Source organism: Danio rerio, chromosome 16, assembly GCF_052040795.2.
Source record: "Danio rerio strain M-AB ecotype USA chromosome 16, GRCz13ab, whole genome shotgun sequence".
In the NCBI taxonomy this organism is placed as follows: Eukaryota; Metazoa; Chordata; class Actinopteri; order Cypriniformes; family Danionidae; genus Danio; species Danio rerio.
The window spans coordinates 28,427,914-28,455,265 of record NC_141036.1 but is presented as its reverse complement, the minus strand read 5'-3'; the positions used below and the strand labels follow the sequence as shown (position 1 = coordinate 28,455,265).

General features: G+C 37.8%; 1 protein-coding gene across 6 annotated transcripts in view; it reads left to right on the top strand.

Annotated features, from left to right (window-relative positions):
* Positions 1-26,885, top strand: part of bcl3 (BCL3 transcription coactivator) — a 57,340-nt gene extending 30,455 nt beyond the window's left edge. For all 6 annotated transcript variants that reach the window (XM_087287032.1, XM_087287029.1, XM_087287031.1 and 3 more), the window contains 7 exons: positions 4,245-4,353; positions 18,016-18,223; positions 19,312-19,400; positions 19,495-19,572; positions 21,639-21,806; positions 25,080-25,146; positions 25,231-26,885. In XM_087287032.1, coding sequence (XP_087143158.1) covers positions 4,245-4,353; positions 18,016-18,223; positions 19,312-19,400; positions 19,495-19,572; positions 21,639-21,806; positions 25,080-25,146; positions 25,231-25,727 — 1,216 coding nt within the window. In that variant the 3' untranslated portion in view covers positions 25,728-26,885. The remainder of the gene's footprint in view (positions 1-4,244; positions 4,354-18,015; positions 18,224-19,311; positions 19,401-19,494; positions 19,573-21,638; positions 21,807-25,079; positions 25,147-25,230) is intronic.
* The last annotated feature ends 467 nt before the right edge of the window (positions 26,886-27,352 follow it).

Here is a 27,352-nt window from a genome sequence, read left to right as displayed (position 1 = left end):
TCATACTTAGCTCACAGTTGAACTACGATAGTACAATACATAATTTAGGAAATGTTTTCCAAGTGTTTCCCCAAAACCGTAATTGTTTTGTCGCAGATTCGTTGGTTAAACCACGTTAGTTATAATGTAAAATGTCCGTAATGACGCTTTAAACAGGACGGTGTAGCAACTTTTTTACAGAAAATTCGTATGAAATTTTCTGGGGTTTTGTTTTGTACAAATTCTATTGTTTTACATGTGCATATTTTTTTTAAAACCCAGTATTAGTTTTGGAAAAAACATGCATTTGTTTTCAATGTAAATGGCAGAAATAGGGCTACATTCACAATGGCATAAATAATTTCAGTGTGCACCACAAAAAGAGCGCTATTGTCAATCTGAAGTTCTGTAAAAAAAATAACTCTAAAAGAAAATTACATGTGAGAGATATATCTTTAAGCATTATTATTAATCAAGTGTGATGTGAATTATTAATTAAGTGGATGTTGACTCCTTCAAAATGAATCGGACATAGGTGGATAACTTGGAATAAAACACAACCAGCAGTGTGTCACAGCTCTAGAAGTAGATGTAACCACACACATTTGATATGCAGTTTGCGAATGTTCGTTGGAACAACAGATTTGGGAAACACCAAATCGCTAAACTATAATTGTATCAACGAAACTTGTGACCTTAGTTGGTTAAAAATGGTTTTCGTAAACGCACCACAGGTCTGGCAGGAGTACTTTTAGCTTAGCTTAGCATAAATCATGGAATTAGATTAAACCATTAGCATTGGAGTGTTCATTTAAATCTGACTTTGTGTTGGTTAAAAAACAAATATTAGGTCCTAAAATATGGCATCTTCATTGATAATTTTTTCACACAAAAAAATCTGCTAAGTCACAGTAGCTTATTTCAAATAAAAAAAATAAGTAAAAAATTTCATAATTAGCTTACAGGGAAAAAAATGAGAATTTTCAATTGGCTCCATGTATATAAACGAATGTATTATGTTAAATTGACATGTCATCTTTTTTCTGTATATAAATAAACTAAATGATTAATATTTTAATCTATAATTTAATTAATATTTTAATTAGGATTTTAAACACACATTATCAGAATCACTACAAAAACAAACATACAAAACACATACGTATTAATGGCAAATCCAGAAAACTTATAATAATTTTGCCCAAAAATATCCCTGAGCTGAATGCACTATTTAATTTTTTCCTCTGCTTTATTTATTAATCTTGTCACAATGGAATAACCAACATGAGGCAATTGCAATGGCCCATAGTAGGCCAATATTTACATTTATTTCACTTGGAATATGATTCAGCACCATCATTCAACATTATTTGCTCTCCCTCTGTCTGTTCCGGCTTCTTTCTTCCCACAATGACTCAATATACGAGTCAAAAGAGGATATAAACAATGTTCTTCTCTGTTCCCTTTTTTCTCTATCCCTCTTTCATTTGTCCCGCTGTTACAGTGTGACTTCCCATCAGGCCCTGTTGACATTCTTGCCACATTCCTGTGTTCTAAAAAAAAACCTGGTTGTTTTTAAACCAAATTTGGGTAACAAAAAATTGACAAAGCCAATGGAATGAAACAAAATTTGTGTAAGAAATAAATGTATAAAATGTGTAACTGGGATGGTACATTTTTAAAGTATACAACTCTTTCGGTACTAATATGTAAACTCTGGTACTAATATGTACCGATATGGGCTTTTCAGGTACAAATGTGCACCAAGTGACAGCTTTTGTACCTTTATTTCTGAGAGTGTGGGATGAAACAAGTCAGCATTTGTGGACATATGAACAAGCAGCATTGATGCCTGCATTAATAGCAACCTTAAGTGTTAGTCCTGTTTATGGTGCAAATAACACTTGATCCCCGCTAAGCCATGTCAAAACAAGATGTGTGGGGGTCTGCCTTTAAATGGTGGAAAATAGTTTGCGTTGATCTGTATCTTAATAATAATAATGGAAATAAAAAGTTTGTAAAAAATATACATTTAAGAATGCCCCTATAATGGTTTCTAACGTTATCAATCCATAATCATGTCCAACAGGCTTTATTCAGTCTTTGGAAGATCTAGCTGACCGATAGGGATGCAAACTTGTCACAGTTCAGCGAAATTCACCATTTTATATAAAAAAAATAAGTTGTCCGTTGAAATAGCCCATTACAGTTAGAATGTAATAATTCTCGATAAACAATGAAAATTTAAATAAGCTTACAAAATACTAAATGAGATGTAAGTGAATTACGCATATGTACACACATACAGTAAATACACTCTCTGGCCACTTTATTAGGTGCACCTTACTAGTACCGGATTAGACCTCTTTTCCCTTCAGAACTGCATTAATCCTTTGTGGAATAAATTCAACAAGGCACTGGAAATATTCCCCAGAGATTTTGGTCCATTTTGACATGACAGCATCACTCAGTTGCTGCAGATTTGTCGGCTGCACATCCATGATGCGAATCTCCCGTTCCACCACATGATGAGATCTGGTGACTGTGGAGGCCATTTAAGAACTCATTGTCATGTTCAAGAAACCAGTCTGAGATGATTTATGCTTTATGACATGGCATGTTATCTTGCTGGAAGTAGCCATCAGAAGATGGGTACACTGTGGTCATAAAGGGATGGAGATGGTCAGCAACAATACTCAGGTAGGCTGTGGCATTGACACGATGCTCAATTGGTAGTAATGGCCCAAAGTGTGGCAAGAACCATTGATACAAGGCAGGATGGATCCATGCTTTCATGTTGATGCTATTTTCTGACCCTCCCTTTCGAATGCCGCAACCAAAATTAAGACTCATCTGACCAGACAACATTTTTCTAATCTTCTATTGCCCAATTTTGCTGAGCCTTTTTGAATTATAGCCTCAGTTTCCTGTTCTTAGCTGAAAAGAATGGCACCCAGTGTGGTCTTCTGCTGCTGTAGCCCATCAGCCTCAAGGTTGGACATGTTGTGCGTTCAGAGATGCTCTTCTGCATACCTCAGTTGTAACAAGTGGTTATTTGAGTTACTGTTGTCTTTCTATCAGCTCAACCCAGACTGGCCATTCTCCTCTGACATCTGAAATCAACAAGACATTTGCGCCCACAGAACTGCTGCTCACTGGATATTTTCTTATTTTTGGACCATTCTCTGTAAACCCTAGAGATGGTTGTGCATGAAAATCCCAGTAGATCAGCAGTTTCTGAAATACTCAAACCAGCCTGTCTGGCACCAACAACCATGCTACGTTCAAAGTCACTTAAATCCTCTTTCTTCCCCATTCTGATGCTCAGTTTGAACTACAGCAGATTGTCTTGACCATGTCTACATGCCTAAATGCACTGAGTTGCAGCCATGTGATTGGCTGATTAGAATTTTTTGTTGGATGGGTGTACCTAATAAAGTAGCCGGTGAGTGTATATCTGTGTGTGTGTCTGAAACATTTCATATAAATAATATATATTTTAAGTTATTTTATAAAATGGTCTGTGTATAATTTGCACTCTGATGCTAAAAATATTGTCTTGATAGCTTCTGCATGCTCACAAATCAAAGATTTTTATGTAACTTTTATCATTCGTTGACCTTTTAGCACTTGGCAGCTTTTTAACATAGTTTTGCATATTACAAGGATCAACTTCTAAGCAAATGTTGCTTTCTTCAAATAGGTTGTGAACCTACCATGCTTGTATTTGATGTCAGCAAAAATGTTCTTTGTAATTTTCTTTGGGTTTCATGGGAAGTTCTGCTAGAGGAGTCTGCAAAGCACAGAAAGCCCCTAATGCAACTGTAAATATAATGATAATTAGTATTCAAAACAGAAAGAACGGTGCCATTGTCCCTGAGGGCAGGAAGTGACTTCAAACTAAAGTAGCTGTTACTGGAAGCAGATTTAGAAAGAAAAAAAACACATCGTATAAAACATTTGATGAAGAGTCCCTGTCTCTTTCTCACACAGTGTTTTCTTCCTGTTCCCAAACTTTAACTTGAACGCTCTCATCTCAGAGAGACTTTCTGTGAAACGATAGGGAGATAAGCATTTCCCTGTACTCACCGACAGTGTAAAGATGAGTCATACACACCACTGTTTGCAAACCTCAGGTGAACGGTCATTCAATTACTTTTTGAACTGGATGTCTGACCGTGCATGTTGAATGTTCATGCCTTTTATCATCATGCATGTTTTGCTGTGTGTGTCTTAGTAAATAATGCATATGTTTGCATTTGCAGGCCTCTTCACATCGCCGTGGTCCAGGAGAACAGGGCATTGGTTGTTTGGCTGATTGAAATATTTCGATGTGCCCATAAAGACCTTGACATTTACAATAACCTACGACAGGTAAAGTATAAACAATACAAGCAAACTTCGGGAGGTTGGCATTAATTAAGTAATGTAGTAGGTATCAGAAACACCACTTTTACAGTATTTATTCATTTGGATCGATCAGTGAACTTGTATGTGGGCCTCAGGGTAACTGAAATCATTCAGATTAGTAAATTAAATGATGCATTATTAATTATTATTTACAATTCATTAAATAAAATGAATCATATTATTTATAAATGTGAATTAACTCAAATGCTTAATTTATAATAATTCTAAAAATACTTAAAGCATTAAAATATTGGCGTTTTTCACAATAACTCAACACTGACTAATAAATATTACATTATAAATATACATTTTAAATTTTAATGACATGATGTGTTGTGAACAAACAAATAACTGATATATTATAGTTATTATTTATGAATAATAATAATAATAGTAATCATTTTATTATTATTATTGTTATTACTATTATTGACATGCATGTTTTCTTTAATAATTTTTTACATATTTAACCAATTAATAACAATACTAATACAATTATTACTTTTATTATTAATAATATTTCTAAATAATAAATGTAATATATCAGGATATAATGTATATAATTATACAATATATTATGTATAATGACGAATATTACTTAATATAATATTAATATTAATTAATATAATATTATATTACTTCTAAAATTGAATCTAAAATTCTAAAATATATATGGTATTATACAATGATTTTAGATACTAAATACATTGTCATAATGTCATCATATATAATAAAATTTATAATTTTATTGTTATTATTATATATTAATCATAAATATTAAGTTTGTGTTACTCAATGCATCCTACATTGGTATTTATCTAGTAGAAATTAAATGAAGTAATGCTGGTGATTGCTGGATTAAAGAATGTACTGCACAAAGAACACCAAAGAATTCTTGTCCCTGTGGGGCACATGTTAGTTTACTGTACTTTCCACAAATGTCTTATTACCTGTCACATGATACTTTTGAAAAGCAGCAGGAAATTACTCCTAGTGCTCTGTTTTATAAGTAGGAGCCATGGTAATGCTCATGGTTGTTATAAAGTTGTTCTCCTGGCCACCACAACACACTTAAACCTATATCCTCTGCTTCATCTCACTCCCATGTGTCAGCAAACCTGTCGGACTGTTCCCAGGCTTTCACTTCCTCTTCTGGTAGCAATAACCCATACTGCCACCAGCCGCATTATCAATTACCGCCATTGCATGTCTAGGCAGACCTCAGAAATCACCTCAAATTCGTGTTAAGGTTTCACTTGACGTGCAGACGCACTTTTTTCACACACACAAACACGAACGCTCGTAGATTCACAGGCAGCCGGCAGTTACCAGAAGCTGCGCGCATGTCTTCTCCGCCGGCTGAAACTTGTTTCTGTCAGATTGTTGAGGTTAACTCTTGTGTTATATCCTGTACTCAATTCTTATTTCCCCAGAAATGTAAACTGCACATAAACATGCCTTCAAAGGCTTTACTTGGAGTTCTGAGTAACTTTTTGTCGCAGCCATGGTTGAAAATTATTGTTTTGCCAATTCCAAATCTGAGATTAAATCTAGTGATTGATGTGAAATAAAATAGACAGGCACGACTGACTGGTGCGGTACCAAGCAAAGTGTTACTACAGCTGTCACTATTACTACAACTAGAACATTGTATGTGCCAGAATGACTTCTCTGTCTCGGCGACTATCTTTTGTTAGTCTTGTCCTCCCACATCTTTTCATGACACACTGACAATGACGTTTGAGTGTGTGTGTGTGCATATCTACTGTGTTTTCATGATAGGCGTTGCGTATTGTCAGCCAAGCAAGACTGCAGCCGATGGCTTGTTTGCATGGCTTCTCTGTGAATATATAGTGTATAGGCGTGTGTATTTTTTTTATGTACTTGAATAAGCGTATGTGCAAACACTGTAAAAGCAGCTGGTGCATGTGTTTGAACTCAAATATCCACATTCCGAGAAGTCACATGACCTCCTCACACCATGGGTTGTTTCTCAACATACCTTGTGTTGAAGTTTGCAGGGTATTAAAAGGGACTTTCCCTTTCGCTCTTTCTCTCTCTCTCTCTCTCTCTCTCTCTCTCTCTCTCTCTCTCTCTCTCTCTCTCTTTCTCTCTTCTGCACTTTGTTAACATGCTTATCATTTTATTCTAAATGATGAAAATGCTCTTACTGTGTGTCACAGACATGTAGATATACTCATTGTATGACTTAGAACACAAATTGTAACATAGCATAGCTATTTTAAGACTCATTTCAAGTAAACGAACAATTCAAATAGTGACTTTTTACTTCCTTAATGCATGTTCCTGGTCTTATTGTGAACAGCTGTGCATGTTAATCTTGACAAAATAAACAGTGATTTATAATCTTAAGTATATTTTAAAATTTGTGTTTTTTTGTTAATATTAAGCAAGCAGCTCCCTTGCTGATAAATAAATAAATAAATCCTTACATTTATATAGTGCTTTTTTAGACATTCAAAACACTTTACACATTTTTACACATTTTTTGGGGAGAATCTCCTCATCCACCACCAGTGTGCATTATCCACCTAGATGACGCAACAGCGGCCATATTGCGGCAAACCGCACACCACACACCAGCTGATTAATGGAGAGGAGACATAGAGTGATGAAGCCAATTATGATATGGGGATGGTTATGAGGCCATGATGGACAGAGGCCTTAGGGTAAATTTTAGCCAGGATGCTGGGGTTAACCCCTACTCTTTCTCGAAGGACATCCTGGGATTTTTAATGACCACAGAGAGTCAGGACCTCGGTTTAACGTCTCATCTGAAAGACGGTGCTCGCTGAGCAGTAAAGAGTCACCATCAATATACTGGGGCGTTAGGACCCACACAGACCGCAGGTTGACCGCCCCCTGCTGGCCTCACTAACATCACTTCCGGCAACAATCTAGCTTTCCCATGTGGTCTCCCATCCAGGTACTGACCTGGTAGCTTCAGTGGGCGATCATGTGAGAGTTGCAGAGAGCTACCTGACCAATAAAATAAACCTGCCTAAAGTAGTCTTCTGGTTTGTTAGTGTGGACAGACTGGTCCATTGATCCGTGTTAAATTGAGATGTAGACACTTTTAAGGTGGTCTGGGCTAGCAGACAAGATGGCCAACCAGCCTAAACCAGTCTGGGAGACCATCTTAAACCAGATAAGACCAGATTGTTTTAGACAGTGGTCACCAAACTTGTTCCTGGAGGGCCGGTGTCCTGCAGATTTTGGCTCCAACCTTAATCAAACACACTCGAACAAGCTAATCAAGGTCTTACTAGGTATACTTGAAACATCCAGGCAGGTGTGTTGAGGCAAGTTGGAGATAAACCCTGCAGGGACACCGGCCCTCCAGGACCGAGATTGGTGACCCCTGGTTTAAAATGTTGTTGTTTTTTTAAAGGTTTTTGCAATACTTTAGTTTTACTCACACTCACTTTAAGTCTGGCTAATGTTAACAAATAGCCAAATATCTATCTTGCTGGGGTGATAAATCAAAACCAGCCTAATATGGTCTGGAGTTTCTTTAAGCTTAGTTAAACTAGTCCATATTATAAGTTTTGTTAAGGTTAAACATGGCATCCAAACTACTATGGCGTCTTTGAGCCACAAAATCAGAGCATTTTTAAAAATGTAAGTTTGGAAATGCTGGTGTTTAGTGTAGACGCAAAAAGAAGTGTAGCTATCCACAATCACTCTCTGACGAGTCTTCTGGACTCTTATATGATCATTACGCAACTGCTAGACCACTAGAATGGATGCTGGAAAAAAATGTTTTCAGGGCAACTATTTTACCCCTTTTTCAAGATTTAAGATAAGTCTTCTGTGTCTCCAGAATGTGTCTTTAGAGTTTCAGCTCAAAACACCCATCAGATTATTTATTATATCTTTCAGAACATTGGATTTTCTGCTCTCATCACAATGTAGCTGTTTGTGTTGCCTGTGCCTTTAATACTAGTTCTACACGCCACCGTTCTCACGTGCCTGTCAGAGTGTGCCTCAATCTCCACCCTCGCTGCATCAGATAAACAGCACAGTGATGGACATGTAACGTCTGACACGTAACATTTGTGAGAAATACTACAGTAAGAACTTTCCCAATGATTATTTGATGTATTTGTTGTGGAGTTAATGAGGCGATGAGAACAATGAGTCACACACAATGTCATTACAAAGTTCACAAGATCACATAATGCGGACACACACACACAGTGCACATGTTTAACTTTGCACTCTTTTAGCATGCAAATGTGACATGAGACATTAATATACACTTCTGTATGATATCTGTTATGTTAATGTACAAAATAATTAAATAACTGATTTAACGTCCACAAATCGGAATTAAAGTGTCTCCTTTTATAATTGTACTGACATACGGCTGGGCTGATAAATTAAAGACGTTAAAATTGCTATAATTGATTACAAACATGTACTTTTTTTTAAAAAGTTTTAAACTTGTAAAACTCATTCTTGATCACATTTGATGAAGATTGATGATCACAGAGAGCTCAACAGATCTGTTAGTCCCAGTTGCTTTGTGCACGTCCTGCCTTGTTGATATGATTATACGCGTTACTACGGAGACATGTTAATGCGTGGCTGTCAATCAATTTGGTCTGTGGCGAAACTGCACTTCTACGTCACGTTGTGGTGGACCTCAAAATGGGAGGGATTTGCATCCTATTTTAATGTCAGGAAATTTCTATTATATATATATATATATATATATATATATATATATATATATATATATATATATATATATATATATATATATATATATATATATATATATATATATATATATATATATAATTATATAAATATTTATATAATATATAATATGACTGTGGACACACTATACCTACACACAGTTCTGTACAAGCAGCTTATAAAAGATTTTTATCATAGGTGCCCTTTAAGGTATTCACTCATGTTTTAAAAATTGCTGTTAGTTGATGTTATCAGACATCAACCACTAGTATTTTCCAGCCTAGTCAGTTACTTTTTAAGACTGGATGACCAACCTAAACCAGATAATAACTGTAGAATTTCTCTTGAGGATTTTGATAATTCAAGATAATTGAATTACAGAAGTAAAACTAAACTGCAAAAAATAACTATTAGTTCTAACTCTCTGCTGCATGCATTGAGTGCACAGTTTATTTTATTTTATTTTCTTGCCCTTAAGTTTTTGTTTCAGCTCAGTCATCAGTGCTAAATCATGCAGCACATAGTTTCAGTTCACTTGAGAGTGTTTTTGGCTCATGCGTGTGTCATGATCTTTCCCCTCAATCACTTTCCTCATTCATCCAACATTCCCCTCTTTTTTTTCTGTTTACACATAGCAATGTGAAATATAAGGACCCACTGCAAGGGAGAGGAAAGGGATTTTCCCTCTCTGATCCATCTCTTCCCTTCATCGCTCCCTCTGCTCATTCATTTCCGACTCCTCTTTTCCTTTCTCTATTTCTCTCCCTCATCCTCTTCCAAACAATTACTCTTGAAACTTTTAATAGTTGTTTATTAGCCAATTCACTGGAAAAGAACAACAACACTACATTTTCTCTCTATTATGTGACGTTTTTCTTATATAATTTCCTCTTTCAGGGCTTGCCTAAAGAGGATGTGAGTGTGTTTTATCCATCACCATACCTAAGTTAAATTTGTAACTGCGCACAAAATTAGACTGATTAAAGCACAAAGAAAAACCCATCAAATGTTAAATGTGTGGTAACATGTCTTTCAGCACATACACACAAAAATCAGATGAGTGATGGTTTGGTGACTCAGACAGGATTCAGGGAAATTTGAGCGTTGTTTTCATAGGAAGGGAGGGCCAAAGGCATTGTGACACCAGAGGAATTCCTGTCTTCATCTCGCTGTACTTTTTTTTTTTCGCTTTACTGTGCCTTACTGGAACATCCTCCCTCCTGTGTCAAACTAACCTCCTCTGTTTGTTTAGCCTACCTTCAGCTTCACCTGCTACCAGGCCTTAACTGATGCTAATCTTTAGCAGGCATCATTAAAAACCACAAATCTATTCTTATCTCTCAAATTTCATTTCTTCAATAAAAAACACAGGCAGTAGATTACTGGGCTCACATGTAGGATTTAGATGGTTATATTAGCAAAAACAGCTCACTTCCAGCGTGTATGTAATGTATATTTTTTGTCTGAATGCACTGTGGAGCATTTTGCTTTTAGGAACAGTCAAGTGACTTGCGTACTTGTTTTCTTTGACTGAGGTGAATGCTTTTATTAAAGAAACTAGTGTGTTTTGTCATTTTGACTCTCAGTTTTTGTCTGTGAGGCTTGGTGGTTTCCTGTCAACAATGTAAGTTTTTCAGCGTAAAAATCTACCTCGGGTGAATGAAAAAAAAGTCTAGTTAGACCAAGATTAGGCAACAATTCACACATGCATGGACATACTGCGATTAGTGTAATTCATTAATCACACTATGAAATAACACAAAGAAATAAACATAAACAAAAATCAGTGATCCTGTACAATTGTTGTAAATGAGGGCGATGCCAACCCTCTTGTGCACCACCAGAGGGAACCATCGCCAGAATTCTGATTCGACTCACGGACTCAAAATCCCATAAGCCCTGCTACCTGGCACTGATTACGGTCCAGGTGCAACTCATCAGCTCTCGTGTATATATACCACACTCACGCTCCGGTTCTTTGCGAAGTCTTGATTTGCCTGGCTGTCATTTCTGAGCGTTCCATACTCCCTGCTTCGGACTGATCTGTGTTTCTGACCCCGTGCTTGTTCTACGATTACGAAAGACATCTGCCTGCCCCTGATCTCCAGCCTGTTATTCTGACCAGTAAGATATCTGCCTGCCTTTGAACTTTTGCCTGTCCCACGTTCTGTCTCCTGGATTGCCCCTTTGTGTTTGTTTGTATGTGTGCTCTTAATAAAGCTTGCAAATGGATTCAATGCCTTCCGACTCATCACAACAGAAGACTTCGCCACTACAGAATCCAGCAGCTTTAGCACAAGTCTCGACTGAACTTTCCGCTCAAGCCACTCAGTTAGCCATCCATCATCAACAACTCACCCATCTAACTTCTCTCACGGAGGAACTGGTGAGAGCTATGCAGCAACTCCGTCATCCGAATCCTGCAGTTACCCCGCCTGCTACCATGACAGCTTCTCAACCAACGCATGTCTCCAATGCTCCGGCTACCGTAAGTCCCCGATTAGCTTTTCCTGAAAAGTTTGATGGGTCACCTTCTCGCTGCAAAGGCTTCTTATTGCAATGCAAACTATTTGTTAACCAACAACCTGCATTATATCCCACTGATTCTAGTCGGGTGGCTTTTGTATGCAATCTGTTAACGGGGAAAGCGCTGGAATGGGCTACAGCGATATGGAAGGAGGAGGAATGTAACTATCCCACATTTGAAACTTTTCTCAAGCAATTTCGGGAAGTGTTCGAACACCCAGCAGATGGGAGAAGCCCCGGTGAGCAGTTACTTTCTCTTACACAGGGGCGTAACACAGCTGCAGAATACGCCCTGTCATTTCGCACTCTCGCCGCTCAAACTAACTGGGTTGAGGATACACTGAAGACACTATTCAGACGGGGTCTGAATACCAATCTACAATCTGAATTGGCTTGCCGTGACGAAGGAAAGAAATTGAACGAACTCATTGAACTTACCATCCGTCTTGATCATCTGATTCGCAGCCGTAGAAATCCTCGCACACAGCTCCATGTTTCAAGTGACACGCCCCCTGATGAACCCATGCAACTGGGTTTCACCCGTCTCACCCATGAAGAAAGAATGCATCGATTGCAAAATCATCTATGCCTGTACTGCGGTCAATCAGGGCACAGGAAATTCACCTGCAGCGTACGACCTCAGACACCAGTTCAATCGGTGAGTCCTTCCCATGTTCCTGCACTTTTCAGTGTACTGATTCCTGTAATTATTAAATTTGATAAAAGAATGATTAATACTACGGCTCTTGTCGACTCTGGATCTGCCGGAAACTTTATATCTAAGAAATTTGCTTTATGTCACGAACTATCTCTCAGCTCATATGATTCCTGTCTTGCAGTGGAAGCACTAGACGGTCGTCCTGTGGGTGAAGGACGCATCCGTATGATTACGAATAAGCTACAGTTACAAGTTGGTGTTCTACACATTGAAGAAATGCAATTCTACATTATTGATTCAGTTAATCCTCCACTGGTGTTGGGACTGCCCTGGTTAAGGCGACATGATCCTCATATCTCCTGGAGGGATGGACAGATATTGCAGTGGAGTGAGTCATGCATGAAACAGTGCATCCAGCCCATTCACAAAATTCCATTACGAACCACCAATGTGTTACCTGAACTCGTCGATGAACTAATCCCCATTGAGTACCATGACTTACATGAAGCTTTTAGCAAACAAAAAGCTACTCAACTTCCCCCACATCGACCAAGTGATTGTGCTATTGAGTTAATTCCAGGTTCAAGTCCTCCCACGGGTCGAATATTCCCTCTGTCACAACCTGAGCACAAGGCAATTTCTGAATATATCGACGAGGAATTGGCCAAGGGTTTCATCCGCCCTTCTACATCTCCTGCTTCAGCTGGATTCTTCTTTGTAAAGAAGAAAGATGGCAGTTTACGTCCCTGTATTGATTACCGAGGGCTCAATGAAATCACCGTAAAATTCCGCTATCCATTACCCCTCGTACCTCCTGCCCTGGAACAATTAAGAAAGGCTAGATATTATACCAAGCTTGATCTTCGCAGTGCATATAACCTTGTCAGAATCCGTGCTGGTGACGAGTGGAAGACCGCGTTTTCCACCACTAGGGGGCACTATGAGTACACGGTAATGCCCTTCGGCCTGTCAAACTGTCCATCCGTGTTCCAATCTTTTATGAACGATGTCTTTCGGGATATGCTGGATCGCTGGGTCATCATTTACATCGACGACATCCTCATATATTCAAACACGATGAAGGAACATGTTGAACATGTACGTATGGTGTCGCAACGCATGATTCAACATCGTCTGTACGCCAAATTAGAGAAGTGTGAATTCCACCAGACACAGGTCGCCTTTTTGGGATACGTCATCAGTGCAGAAGGGATTACCATGGATGATACGAAGGTACAGGCAGTTCAACGATGGCCGTTACCCCAGAATCTCAAGGAGTTGCAGCGATTTCTAGGTTTTGCCAACTTCTATAGACGGTTTATCAGAGGCTTTAGTTCAATAGCCGCACCATTAACAGCCATGACCAAACGAAATTCCCACAAACTATCCTGGTCCTCTGAAGCACGCCAAGCATTTAGCGATCTGAAGACTCAATTCACCACAGCTCCTATTCTCCGTCATCCCAACCCAGACCTACCTTTCATTGTGGAAGTGGATGCATCCAACACAGGAGTCGGTGCTGTGTTATCTCAACGTCAGGGTCAACCATCCAAAATGTATCCATGTGCCTTCTTCTCCCGTAAATTGACCAGCGCAGAACGAAACTATGATGTGGGAAATCGCGAATTACTGGCAATGAAATTAGCCCTGGAAGAATGGAGACACTGGCTGGAGGGGGCTAGCCAGCAATTTACCATATTAACTGACCACAAGAATCTGGAATATCTTCGCTCAGCCAAACGTCTAAATCCCAGACAAGCTCGTTGGGCTTTGTTCTTCACCAGATTCGACTTCATTGTCACCTATAGACCCGGGAGTAAAAATAGTAAGGCAGATGCACTTTCCAGGCTATCAGAGGATAAAACCCCAATTAGTGATGAAACCATTATTCCTACGAACTTACTAGTGGCTCCAGTACAGTGGGACATACTTACCGAAATCCAAGAGGCCAACCGAGAAAACAACCCTCCAGTAGACTGTCCGAATCACCTGATTTTTGTACCCAATAACATACGTACCAGATTACTGACCCATATTCATGACACTCCCAGTTCGGGGCATCCAGGCATCACGGCAACTTTGGAGTTAGTCAAAGCCCGTTTCTGGTGGCCGTCCCTCACGAAGGATGTAATTAATTATGTTCAGAAATGTAAAATTTGCCAAAGCACGAAGGCATCTCACCAAACCCCTGCTGGCCTGTTACAACCGCTACCGGTTCCGCAACGGCCCTGGTCCCATATAGCGGTGGACTTCATTACGGATCTCCCTGTTTCCCAGAACAACACAGTCATTCTCACGGTGGTTGATCGTTTCTCCAAGGCTTGTCGCCTAATACCGTTGCCCAAATTGCCCTCTGCCTTTGAAACCGCAGAAGCCCTGTGCAATCATGTATTTCGAATGTTTGGCTTACCTGATGATATCGTCTCAGACAGGGGATCCCAATTCACTTCCCGGGTATGGTCCGCTCTCTGTAAAAATCTAAATATTAATGTTAGTCTCACATCAGGGTACCATCCTCAATCCAACGGCCAAACTGAACGTATGAATCAAGAAGTCATTCGATTTCTACGTTCCTACTGTCATCAGCAACAGCACGACTGGAGTCGCTATCTGATGTGGGCAGAATATGCACAAAACTCATTAATAAAGCCAGCCACGGGTATTACGCCATTCAAATGTATTCTTGGCTACCAACCACCCCTGTTTCCATGGTCCGGAGAACCCACTGAGTTACCTGCTGTCACGGATTGGCTGCAGCGGAGTGAGGATGTCTGGAACCAGGCTCACAGACATCTCATGAGGGCAGTCAGGAGGAGAGAGATTCAGGCGAACCGTCACCGACGCCAGGGACCCACGTATCAACCGGGGCAGTGGGTGTGGTTGTCGACACGAGACCTTCGTCTGAGATTGCCCTGCCGCAAACTCAGTCCCAGGTATGTAGGGCCATTCAAAATTGTACGCCAGATTACTCCAGTGTCTTTTCGCTTAGCCTTGCCTAATCATTATCGTATTTCTCCTACTTTCCACATGTCATTACTCAAACCCGCTGGTGGTCCACGAGAGGAGGCGGTTGAGGAGGAATCGGAAACCAGGACCCCTCCACCTGTCATGATCGAGGGCGAGGAAGCTTACCTCGTTCGAGAAGTGCTGGACTCTCGACGTCGGGGTGGCGCCCTCCAATATCTGGTGGACTGGGAAGGGTACGGTCCAGAGGAACGGTCCTGGGTGAATGCTAGAGATATTCTAGACCCAACTCTCACGGAAGAGTTTCATCAAAGGTTCCCAGAGAAACCAGCCCCCCGACAGCGCGGTAGACCCCGGCGTCAGGTGCCTTCTCGCTTCAGGAGCCGCTCGCAGGAGGGGGGTTCTGTTGTAAATGAGGGCGATGCCAACCCTCTTGTGCACCACCAGAGGGAACCATCGCCAGAATTCTGATTCGACTCACGGACTCAAAATCCCATAAGCCCTGCTACCTGGCACTGATTACGGTCCAGGTGCAACTCATCAGCTCTCGTGTATATATACCACACTCACGCTCCGGTTCTTTGCGAAGTCTTGATTTGCCTGGCTGTCATTTCTGAGCGTTCCATACTCCCTGCTTCGGACTGATCTGTGTTTCTGACCCCGTGCTTGTTCTACGATTACGAAAGACATCTGCCTGCCCCTGATCTCCAGCCTGTTATTCTGACCAGTAAGATATCTGCCTGCCTTTGAACTTTTGCCTGTCCCACGTTCTGTCTCCTGGATTGCCCCTTTGTGTTTGTTTGTATGTGTGCTCTTAATAAAGCTTGCAAATGGATTCAATGCCTTCCGACTCATCACAACAACAATTGATAGTTATAACATGCTCTTTAAATTCTTGACTCTGATTGGCTGGAAAGTTTTCAATGCGTTCGTTTAATGCACAGTAAGTTCCAAGTTTTGATCACTGTTTGCAATAAATGTGTTTCACTTAAACATTAGTAGTAACCATAGCATCTCAGTGAAAGTTGTTGCATTTCCGCCGGTTTCTGCCTCCAAATGAGCAAGTTTGAACCACTTTTACATTTAAGGAAGTGTTCAGAAAAAACAAAACACCAGCAAATAAACTGCCAACTAGCGTGTGGAAGGGTTATTGCAGAGCAACAGAAAAAGCGTGCAGAAGTATGAATGCACAGCTACACGCGTTGCATGCGCCGTGAGTCACGCCGATCACTTGACACAGAAGCACAAACCAAGCTTCACACGTGTTACAATGAGCTATTAGATATCCCTGTGTCATTTACATGCACACACATTCTCTTTCTTGCACACGCTCACTTTCTGTCGACTTGTGACTTATTAATGTGTACTACACAAGCAATAGGAGATCCTCCTCTTCGCGTTGAGTTTACTTACTTTACCTTCAATTGCACTGACAATTTTTATTACTCAATTGAGTTTTTGCTTTTTCTTAATTGGCATACCATTTCCCATACCATGCAATCATGTTAAAACTCACAACACTTTCAACCAAGTTCTTGAATACCATCTCCAGTATGTTTGACTCACGCCAAATTGTTGTAAACTCCTAATGAGATATAATCTCTGCATTGCATTGCAATCTCTGCACATATAAATTGTTTTTAAACATTTACCTTAACCAATTGTAAATCCAATGAATCATTTTGTTCAGTGCAGTTTAAAAAGTTACTTTTATTTACAGAATATTGCCATTTTAAAATCATATATATTGTTTAGGTTTGACATGTAAATTGTGGTACAAAACCAGGTAATAAGCTACCAGTACATGAATTTTTTATTTTACAGATTTTTTATAGTTTAACCAATATCAACCAATAGTTATAATATATTAATAGTAATAACCATTAGTAGCATTATTGATCAAAGATATTCCGTGATTGAATGTGACAAGACAAGAAATCTGTTTTGAGCATATTTGGCTTTGGTTGTACATGTTTGTTTGTGTGTGTTGAATAAATCACCCGGGGGCTGTTTACTATGGGGCGTTAGCCCAGCTTTATCTCACTATGATCATATCTGTGAAACTGACCTTTAACCTGCTAAACGGGTTCTAGGTTAACAGCTATGGTTACAGGAATCCACACCAGGATGTGACTCAACCTATCTGCCCAAATAAACCTGAACACCTTATCAGACATCAGAGTGGTAGATTCCTGTGGTACATCGCTTAAATATTGACCTGCAGTAAAAGCCCTGTCACATTTTTATCGTTATACCTGAAAAAAGGGTCTGTTTATCCTGTTAGGGCTTAGTGGCCACATACGTGGACAGCACTTTAAGGACATCTCTTAAGTGGCTACTTAAAAACTTTGAATATTTTATATTTTGTTACAGACATACAGTGTCATCCTACAACTGTTTTGCAACATATGAAATGTCCCAAACACTATTTTAACTGTCCAAAATGGGGAATTTTTTTGTTTTTACCCTCTGATAGTCAAAACATGTTAAAAAAATATTAATATGTTATATATGCATTAAAAACAGTCAGGAAAAAGAGTTTATGTAAATTCGGACCACGAGTCCACATATATGGAGATAATTTTTCCCTAAAAGTACATCATATAAAAAGATGATACTTTGGTATTTATTCTAATTAGGTTCCAAAAAGCCCAAATAGCGAAGAAATTAATATGCATGTAAAAAACACCTTGGGTCTTTAGAGGTTAATATATTGATATGTTTATTCATTAAACTTTATTTCTCTCTTTCAGACTCCTTTACATTTGGCTGTAATCACGCATCAGCCTGCTGTGGTGAAGGCTCTCCTGGATGCAGGATCAGACCCTGGAGCTCTGGATCGTAACGGACAGACTGCACAGCATTTGTGCTGTGAGCACGGAGAGGCTGAATGTCTCTCCATTATCCTCAGACACTACTCACACAACAACCCGTCCCACGTGGAGATCAGGAATTATGAGGGTAAGTGCAGGTCATGTGTTGCACACTGATAATGAAAGGGATAGTTCACCCAAAAATGAAAATTTACACTGTTTATTCACCATTAAGTGGTTCCAAGTCTTTATGAGTTTCTTTTTTCTGTTGAACATAAAAGAAGTAAAACAAACTAGTAACCATTGACTTCCATAATAGAAAAAAAATCTAATTCTGTGGCTTTTTGAACTGGTTTTCTAAATTCTGTGTTCCACTGGGGGGCAGTAAAGACACTTTAGGCATGTTCAAGCATCAATGTGTGAATATGTTTAGGATTTTTTGTTTCTTATCAAGAAGTAAAAGGTATAATGGCTTCTAGTCTGTAATATTTGAATTATTATTAATTAAGAATTTATTTATTTTATGATTTATTTGTGTTTAGTGCTGGGCAAAGATTAATTACTATTAAGCTCACAAAATAACAGTTTGTATATACATAATATATTTGTGTGTGCTGTGTATATTTATTATATATAATACACACTATATCTATATACAGTGCTCAGCATAACACCCCATTTTGAAAATTTATATTTTTATCCATTTCTCAGTGAATAAAGACAATATACTTTGCTGTGTTTAAACAAAACAAATGTATTAAACAGATATATTTATTAAAATATTTAAGTCACTAAAAGATAGATTTGTGAGGGGTGTACTTATATATGCTAAGCTCTGTGTGTGTGATGCCAATTATATATAAATGTACATATCTATGTAAATATATAATACACACACCTATATTACAGTAAAAGGAAACTTTTATTAGATGCGATTAGTCTTTGCCCAGCACAATGTTTATATCTTGTGGCAAAATAATTCTCTTTTGTAATAGTAATCAGATAACCTCTAAAAAGGTTTAATTTAGTCTAATTTAGTTAAGTAAACAGTTGGCCTATACATTATTCATGTGTATGAAATGTAACATGAGACACTTCCTGCTGCTTTTATGATTCAAAAAGTCCCTAAAACAAAGGGAGGAGGTGTAATAGTGTTTTGTGTATTTGTGACATGTCAAAACATGTCTCAGTCAGTCATTCAAATTACAATCTGAAGATTTGCTTGACCAATTGCAGGTCTGACGCCCCTCCACCTGGCTGTGCAGAATGGAGATCAGACGCTGACAGGAATCTTACTGGACAGCGGAGCTGAAATCAATGCTGGGGTCAGTCAATTCATCACCATATCATCAGATATGCTGAATGCGTTTACTGCAAGCTTTATTTGTTCACTGTCTCTCTTTTATTCTTTCATCACAGGATAATAAAAGTGGTCGCAGTCCACTGGTTCATGCTGTGGAAAACAAGTCTTTAGACATGGTCCTATTACTGATCGAGGTACGTGTGCACATATTTGTTTTTTTAAACTTCACACATCAAAGCAGATGAGTCAGCTGTTCAGTTGATCATCACTTTTGTCATAATCTGTTTCAGTTTTGTTTTGTTCATTTCTGTTGTGAAGACACCCCCTGTTGTTTTTTACACCTCCAATTTTAAAAAGAACACACTTGTTACATTTGTGGAGATGGTACAATCTTAAGAGGTGCCAAACTAACACATATGACTCCCTTCTCTGGATGTTCACATATCCAAATATGAATTAGACTTCTGTTGAAAACTGGAATGTCAAATAAAATATTTAAATTGCATAAAAGCACTGTTTTATTCCAATGAGTCAAAGAGAACAATATAGTGCCAAATACTAAAAAGAAAAATGGAACTTCCTGCATTAGGAGAAATGGCTGTGGGGCTTTTATGATCAAATATTGCATCTCCGAAGAATGCGTGGCGGCTTTTGGAGGCCTGAGACAAAAAATGCTTTTCTTATGCTTTAGCCTTGTTTCTAGTCCAAATATCTAAACATTCCTTTATTAAGAAGCCATTCCTATACATGTGAAAGATATCTTTTCTTGTTTTGAGAAATAACAAGTCAACATTGAGTGATTTGATTCTTGAAACAATCTAAATAATCTACCAGTAGGTTTAAAGTAAAATAATCTTGCTCTCAGAGTAAAATAAGAATATTTTACATATCCCAATGGCAGATCATTTAATTTCTATCAAAGGGAACCTATGATGAAAATCATCTTTTTGTAAGCTGTTTGGACAGAACTGTGTAGGTACGCGTACGTGAACTTCATAACGACATTGTGAGTGACTCATCGTAGCTGCTCCACAACAAATACATAGAATGATCATTGAAAAAGTTCTTACTGTAGTATTTTTCACAAACATTACATGAGATCTGGTTCCTTCATGTCTGTCACTGTGGTGTTTATCGGACGCAGCCGAGGCGGAGATTAAAGTACACTTTGACAGGCACATGGGAACGGTGGGTGGGGAGAACTAGCATTAAAGGCACAGGCAACAATAACAGCTACAGTGTGTCCAGAGCAGAAATTCAGTATTCTGAAAGGTATAATAAGTAATCTGATGGGTGTTTTAAGCTGAAACTTTACAGACACTTTCTTGAGACACCAATGTCTTATCTCAAACCTTTAAAAAGGAGTAAAATAGGTGCCTTTTAAAGGAAAAAGTTCTTAATTTTGACTTATTATTTCTTAAAAGAAATCAACATTTATACTTGCTTCTTGATTTATGAATTTTTAGACATTTAGACTTGAAAGTAGACAAAAACATGAAGTAAGAAACACATTTTGCCGTGTGTGAGTGCAGCTGCTCAAGACAGTTCTGGCAGGTAATAATACTGAGACATTTTGGTGATAGACTTTGGTTAAGAGACTTTAGAATAGTCAAAACAACATTTGAGGTATTTTAAAATGTGGTGATTTTGCTTGTTTGTCCATTAATACATCAAATAATGGCCATTTTTATCATCACATGATCTATAAAACTTTTTTTTTTATGCACAAGCTGGAATTTATTCAGTAAATGTGTTTCCATTGTAGTTTATGTAAACAAATGTATGCAGATCTTGGCATTTCCATTAAGCATTTTAAAGTGATATTCCATTATGTGCATAAAAATAGGTGGATGGAATATTCATAGGTGAATATTTGTATCTCATGTATAGAAATATAGAAATATATTTATATATCATTCAAAATATTGTCTTGTGATTAGATTGAACCAGATTTTTTTCATGAATAAATGTGAATAAACACTCTGACCCTGCATAGTCTTTCCAATCCTAGTAACCAATCACCTTTCCAAATTAAAACATTTATCTCATATCTTGTGATGTCACTGCTTTTCTCATAGAAAGGCTAAACTATTCTCAATAAATGTATCATTCATATTACTGTTATCAGCAATGTGTAACCTAACATCTCAAAAAGTGTGTTTGGGGGTTTCGTGACCCTTTAATGTTGAACTGTTACTCATTCATGTTTACAACAGAAGCAGTTATGGATGTTCACAATATGTCGTTGTGTGTGTTTCAGCGTGGGTGTGATGTGAACGCGCAGTCCTACAGTGGGAACACAGCGTTACACAGCGCCTGTGGCAGGGGTCACATCGAGATGGTTAGGGTCCTGCTGAAGAACGGAGCTGACAGCAGTCTGAAAAATAACCACAACGACACTGCCATCATGGTAGCAAAAAACAAAAAGGTACTATCTAAAAACATGGCATCAGTGGCTTTTGGAAATGTGCTGTGTATTTATTATTACTAGTCTTACCTATGGATGCTTTAAAATAATGTATACTGTAAAGTGTTTTATCTGCATTGCAGTTTGAAACAAATTAAGGAAAGTTGCCTTCAGTAGTGTAAATGCATTATGCAAACACTGTCAGCAAGTGGTGATTCACAAAACTTTCAGTCCTCAGTGTTGCTTCATATCAAAAACAAGCTTAAACTCTTACAATAATTGTGGTTTGATGCTCCAATGAGAGAAAAAGAAGTTTAATAAAGTGATAAATAAATAAATCACTCTTTACAAAAAGTTTTCATTAATGTATTTACTAAAATGAACTAATAATGAGCAATACTTGTACAGCATTTATTAATCACAGTTCAACATTTATTAACACATTATTATGATCCAAATTCATGTTTGTTAGCGTTAGTTAATGCACTGTGAGTTAACATGATCTAATATTTACCAACTTTATTTTCGTTAGCTAACATTAACAAAGATGAAGGATTACTGTAATGAATGTGCTCTTCATTGTTTGTTCATGTTAGTAAACTAACCTGTGTTACTATAAAATTATATACTGCAACCTCACATTACCCACAATCTCACAATATAACTCTGTGTATACAGTTGAAGTCAGAATTATTAGCCCCCTGAATTATTAGCCCATTTATTAGCCAAATTTCTGTTTAACGGAGAGCAGATTTTTTCGATACATTTCTAAACATAATAGTTTTAATAACTTATTTCTAATAACTGATTTATTTTATCTTTGCCATGATGACTGTAAATAATATTTTACTATAATACAATATTTTACATTTCTATACAGCTTAAAGTGACATTTAAAGGCTTAATTAGGTTAACTAGGCAGGTTATGGTAATTAGGCAAGTTATTGTACAACAATGGCATAACAAGTTGTATAACAATTGTTCTGTAGACTATGGAAAAATATAGCTTAAAGGGGCTAATAATTTTGACCTTAAATCTTTTTCAAAATTAATAACTGCTTTTATTCTAGCCGAAGTAAAGCAAATAAGACTTTCTCTAGAAGAAAAAAATATTGTCCAAATTTCCCTGCTCTGTTAAACATCGTTTGGGCAATATTTAAAAAGAAAAAAAATTCAAAGGGGCGCTTATAATTCTGACTTCAACTGTAGATCCAGGATGAGATGTGCCATTGAGTGTCTGAATTGATTTTATTTATTTAGAAATAAGATGATATGCAAGAATACTTTGTTGTTTTGAATAATTAAAATATTGGTGAAAATAAGTCATTGGCATACAAATATATTTGTGTAAGAATGAAACACATTTATTTTAACTTTTACTCATTAAAATATCTGAAAGAAAATGTGATCTACAAAATGTTAATTTGTAAAAAACTATAACTACTATTACACTGTAAAAAGTGATGTTTCCTTTTTTGTAAACCTGCTGCTTTTAAAGCAATAAGTTGACCATACTTTAAAAAATGTGAGTAAACCAATTGCTTTCAATATTATTAACTAAATTGTCTATGCACATAATTATAAAAATGAAGTCAACTTAACCATTCCAGATTACAAAAGGTTCACTCCTTTTTTAAGTAAAGTAAAAATAATTGAGTAAACAAATGAGTTTAACAAATGAGTAAAACCTAGTGGTTTTAACAATAGTGGCAAAGTATAAAGATTTTAAATGACATCTAATTAGTATTTGGACGAGGCAGTGGCGCAGTAGGTAGTGCTGTCGCCTCACAGCAAGAAAGTCGCTGGGTCGCTGGTTCGAACCTCGCAAACTCCACACAGAAACGCTAACTGAGGCATGTTCTCCCTGCCTTCGCGTGGGTTTCCTCTGGGTGCTCTGGTTTCCCCCACAGTCCAAAGACATGTGGTACAGGTGAATTGGGTAGGCTAAATTGTCCGTCGTGTATGAGTGTGTGTGTGAATGTGTGTGTGGATGTTTCCCAGAGATGGGTTGCAGCTTGAAGGGCATCCGCTGTGTAAAAACTTGCTGGATAAGTTGGCAGTTCATTCCGCTGTGGCGACCCCGGATTAATAAAGGGACTAAGCCCAAGAAAATGAATGAATGAATTAGTATTTTTGCACTTTGCTGACCTTAGAGTCTTTTATTTAATATCAGATATCATACATGACTTCACATCATTATACATGCAATGGGCTATATGCACAGTAAACTTCCGGTAAAAGGTTAATGTGACTATTTTAAAGTTAATAAGGTTCCTTTTACAGCATCGACATCATTATGTGACTAAAATACAATCAATTCAATTCATGTTTATTTATATAGCACTTTTCACAATGTAGATTGTGTCAAAGCAACTTAACACAGTTCTAGTAAAGTCCAGACTTCAGAGTTGAAGTTCAGTTAGGGTTATTTCAGTGTGGTTTAAGTTTCACTGCTGAAAGTCAAACATGTGGGCAATTCCACCGAAGCTCAGCTCCACAAGTCCCAATCCAAGCAAGCCGGTGGTGATGGTGGCGAGAAAATAATTCAATTGACAAGGTAAAAAGGAAAAAAAAATTCAGTTAAATAAACTTAAGCATTCATTTAGTTCTTCAAGCATAAAACGAGATGAACGTGTGAACTCTAGAACCATCAGTGGGGTGGGGGGTGTGGCGTAGGAGTTAAAGCAGTGCACTTTATTTTGTATATCTATCAGGCAGTGAAGATCACTGATTTTTAAAGAAAACAGATCTTAAGCGTGGTGATTTTGTAATGGAAAGACAGTTTACCGGAAGCCATCGGGCTGGCTGGCTGATAATTAAAAGTCTGTGTGCGTATACCCCATTGTATGAAACTCATTCACTATTTATTAACCCTCAACTGGTTTCAAACCTTTATGTGTTCCTTTATTCTGTTGAATAGCAAAGAAGAAACTTTGAAGAAAGCTGAAAACCTGCCACCATTGACATCCACAATGGGAAAAACAAATATGGAAGTCAATGGTTACAGGTTTCCAGCTTTATTCAAAATATCCTCTTTTGTGATCACCAACAGAAAGAAACTCAAACAGGTTTAGAACAAGTAAAGGGTGAGTAAATTATGACATAATTTTACATTTCAGGCACTTTAACTGACTTCTAGAAGTGCCCTTCATAATATTTGCTCTAATTTGAAATGTCCAAATGCCATACCATTACCATAGAGCCCTTCAAGGGTGCAAAAATTTTGTTTGAAATACAGAGAAAGAGATCATTAATTTTGAACCCTGCTAAGCTAGTGTTCGGTTTTGTCTGAAGGTGTCTGATGTGCTGCGTGGAAAAGGCACTCGCAGCTTTACTGGGAAAACAATATCTAGCAGCAATGGTGAGTTCTTCTCTGAAAGTGCAAGAGTACATTTATTTCTAAACAAGGTTTACATTTTTATTCATTCTTGGCTCTCTTGTTTAGGCTCTCTGTCCCCTAGCAGCTCCAGCCACTCTCCCCGGATGACTCCCACGTTTCAGGGCAGCGCTTCACACTCTCCTGTGACTCCAGTTTTACCCCGCAGTCAGTCAGTGGAGAGCATTTCAGAACGCCACTCGCCATTGAACAGCAATGATAAAGCACTTTTCCAAATGCAGACACTCCACAGTTCACCAGTGGACAACAGGGCAGGCTACGGATTCCATAACCTTGCATATCTTTCCCCATCCAGGTATGACCACATCAAGCCAGCTGTCCATAGAAGGACACTTATCGCTTCCCCTTATTACTATGGTCCTGGATTTCCAAGACCTCCGTATTATTCAGACGCACCATTCATTTTAGTCCCCAGTTTGCCTTTGCAGGCCGCATTTATCTCTCCACAGGGGACCATCAACCAATCACGGCCCTCAAGTCACAGCAGTGACCAATCAGACATATCTACTGTGAGTGTCAACAGTGAAGAAAGAGGTGTGAGTTGATAGCTGCGGGCATCTTAGAAGAGATGTATTGTATATTCATCCAAAAATAGGAATGACCTGTCAACACATTCGTTCAGCATTGTGTCTCTTTAAACTTGACTGAAGTGGAACACACAGCTAAAATTAAAAGCAGCCACCAAAATTGTTTGTTATAAAAATTACAAATAAAAACGCACAACATGAGAGTGTGTAAATAATGATTGATTTAGGGTGAATTGCCATTTGAATTAATGTTGATAGAATTTTATTTGTGGTTGGAGGATATATTGACTGATTTATAGCATTTTTTGTGGATCTCAACATTTTTCTTTTTTGAGTTCTTTTTAAGTCATGCCAAATCTATACCATGTTGCTATATATTTGTGTTACTGAGTGTTTTGCTAATAATTAAAAAGATTGATGTAATGTTATACTGAATGTAAAGACCTATATTTATACTTCCACAGCAAAAAGCAAACTTAGCATTTAATTCTGCATTGTTTCAGTTGAGGTTTTCTTGTTTTCCTTGTTATATTTGTGTGTATTGACATCGTTTTATTCATATTTTCCAGATTATAGTTACTCAAATTGATACAACAGAGATTTTCCTATTGCATTCATGTTTTGTAAATACTTTATTCTCAAATATTGTGTTCTGCATTGTATTATTTAGGGTAGACAAAACAGCCGGTATCAAACATGTACAAAGTAATAAATATCAGCATGTATGGGTTTATCTTCAACAAACGGGGTGTCGTTGTGAATTACAGTCAAACATGCAATGCTTGTTTTTAGTTCTGTTGTTTAATCACTTGTGATAATGTACACAAAATCCCAACATTGAGACTACGTGGCACTTTTGTTTTAATGCAAGCCTTTGAATGGCAGCTTGGAATCCTTGTCTGATGAAGTTTGGTGACAGACCAATGCATGGTTTAAAATGGATGTAGAAAAGGAGTAGTGTGGAAAAGGAGTAATGCAGAATATAAAGCCATTACCAGAATCTTGAGAAACTGATCAAATCCAAAAAAGGGCTTTCATATGAATTTGAGGTACTCACTGGTGGTGTTTCTGACAGTTATGCGAATGTATGAATTTTGATTTTCAAATAATTATGTGATTATAATTGCAAAGGTGTACAGTTGCCTATAGGAATAAAAATACATATTTTTATACATACGTGACATTATTTGTGTGATTATTTCTTCTGTGTATAAGCACTTTTGAAACCAAATTGTCATTGTTGGATGTTATGCCTAGGAGAAAGCAGGACGCAAGTAACGTTGGACGAAAGTAACGAAGGAATTTTCCAGAATCCCTGACAACATTTGCTTTCCAGGCTATAACAGCACATTCAGCATGCAACCCTGGATAGAGCTGCCAAATCTTCAATTCAGTTCATGTTTATTTCTATAGCACTTTTATAATTTAGATTGTGTCAAAGCAGCTTAACTTAAGTTGTAGTGAACTGAAACTGTGTCAGTCTAGCTTTCAGAGTTGATGTTTAGTTTAGCTCAGTGTGGTTTTAATTTCACTGGTGAAAGTCCAAATACAGAAGAGCAAATCTATCGATGTGCAGCTCCACAAGTCTCAAACCAGGCAAACAAGCGAAGAACAAACTTCACCAATTGACGAAAGTGAAAGGA